The following is a 995-nucleotide window of genomic DNA, read 5'->3' as shown; positions in this document are numbered from 1 at the left end:
TAAATGTTATTGATTTAAATGTTAAAATGTTTGGGCTCGCAAAAGAGTGAAGAGGAATCCCTTCCCAGGAGCCAGGAAAGCTGTCCCCACGGGGAGGGCGGGGGTCGTGGCCCTGGGGCATGGTCAGCCCGCACCGAGGAGCTGCATTCAGAACAGAGACACAGTCGTTCCATTTTCCGTCACTTTGCAGTTTCGTTTTCTCCCTGCAGAATGGCACCCATCTGGTCAAGCCTCGAGATGAGAGGCTGGCTCAGTGTGAGACGGTGGGCTTGGGCCGGCTCAGGTCTGCGGGAACCTCTGCCCTACAGCAGCGCGGCCCGGGAGCGCGCGCCCTCCCAGCGCAGGCGTCGCCACCGCCTCCAGGGGCGCTGCCGGCCGCTGCCGAGGGAAGGGGCCGCGCTAGGCGCCGAGCCGACCCACACTCCGCGGGAATCTGCATCTAGAGTCCTCCAAGCGATGCTAAAATGGAAGATGTCTGAGGAAGCGAGGTCAGGGAGATCTCGGGCCTGGACTCTGAGGCTCACGTACTACGACTTCCTTTGAACTCAGGATCACGTCCTCTTTAGAAATGACAGGCAGCGGCGGTCCAGGGTCGGAGGCCGTTCGCCACAAATCCTCTCTGGGCACACAGGGCTGAGGGCAGGTCGCTGGAGCCGCAGCAGCGGCTGCAGATGGAGGTGAAGGGTCTTGGCCTCGGTTACAGTGTGGGCATTTATGGGAGAGGACAAAGTGCATTGCGGGGCTGGGAAGCAATTGCAAGCGTAGGGGGCCACTTCCCTAGACCGCAAACCAGGAAGGTTAGACCAGGGGAGGGACTTCCCCGGCCACGCCCCCAGCCCCCCGCATTGCTGTTGGGTGAAGTCGAATCGACTCATAGCGACCCTATGTGACAGAGTAGAACTGCTCCATTGGGTTTCCTAGGCCGTATTCTTTATGGGAACCGATAACCAGGTCTTTCTCCCGCGGAGCTGCTGTTGGAACTATCAATCTTTGCT

The 995-nt window shown here is 59.6% G+C and overlaps 1 protein-coding gene across 1 annotated transcript in view; it reads left to right on the top strand.

The window, feature by feature from the left end:
• The first annotated feature begins 237 nt into the window (after positions 1-237).
• The window catches only part of FNDC1 (fibronectin type III domain containing 1), a 128,737-nt gene continuing 127,979 nt past the window's right edge, over positions 238-995 (top strand). The window contains exons 1-2 of the mRNA XM_042781576.1: positions 238-488; positions 632-761. Of these exons, the coding sequence (XP_042637510.1) occupies positions 238-488; positions 632-761 (381 nt within the window). The remainder of the gene's footprint in view (positions 489-631; positions 762-995) is intronic.

Source organism: Orycteropus afer, unplaced genomic scaffold (genome assembly GCF_000298275.1).
Source record: "Orycteropus afer afer isolate SDZICR_OR568_19922 unplaced genomic scaffold, OryAfe1.0 scaffold00135, whole genome shotgun sequence".
In the NCBI taxonomy this organism is placed as follows: Eukaryota; Metazoa; Chordata; class Mammalia; order Tubulidentata; family Orycteropodidae; genus Orycteropus; species Orycteropus afer.
Note: the sequence above shows the minus strand (reverse complement) of the source record. Positions and strands in the feature narration are given on the sequence as shown.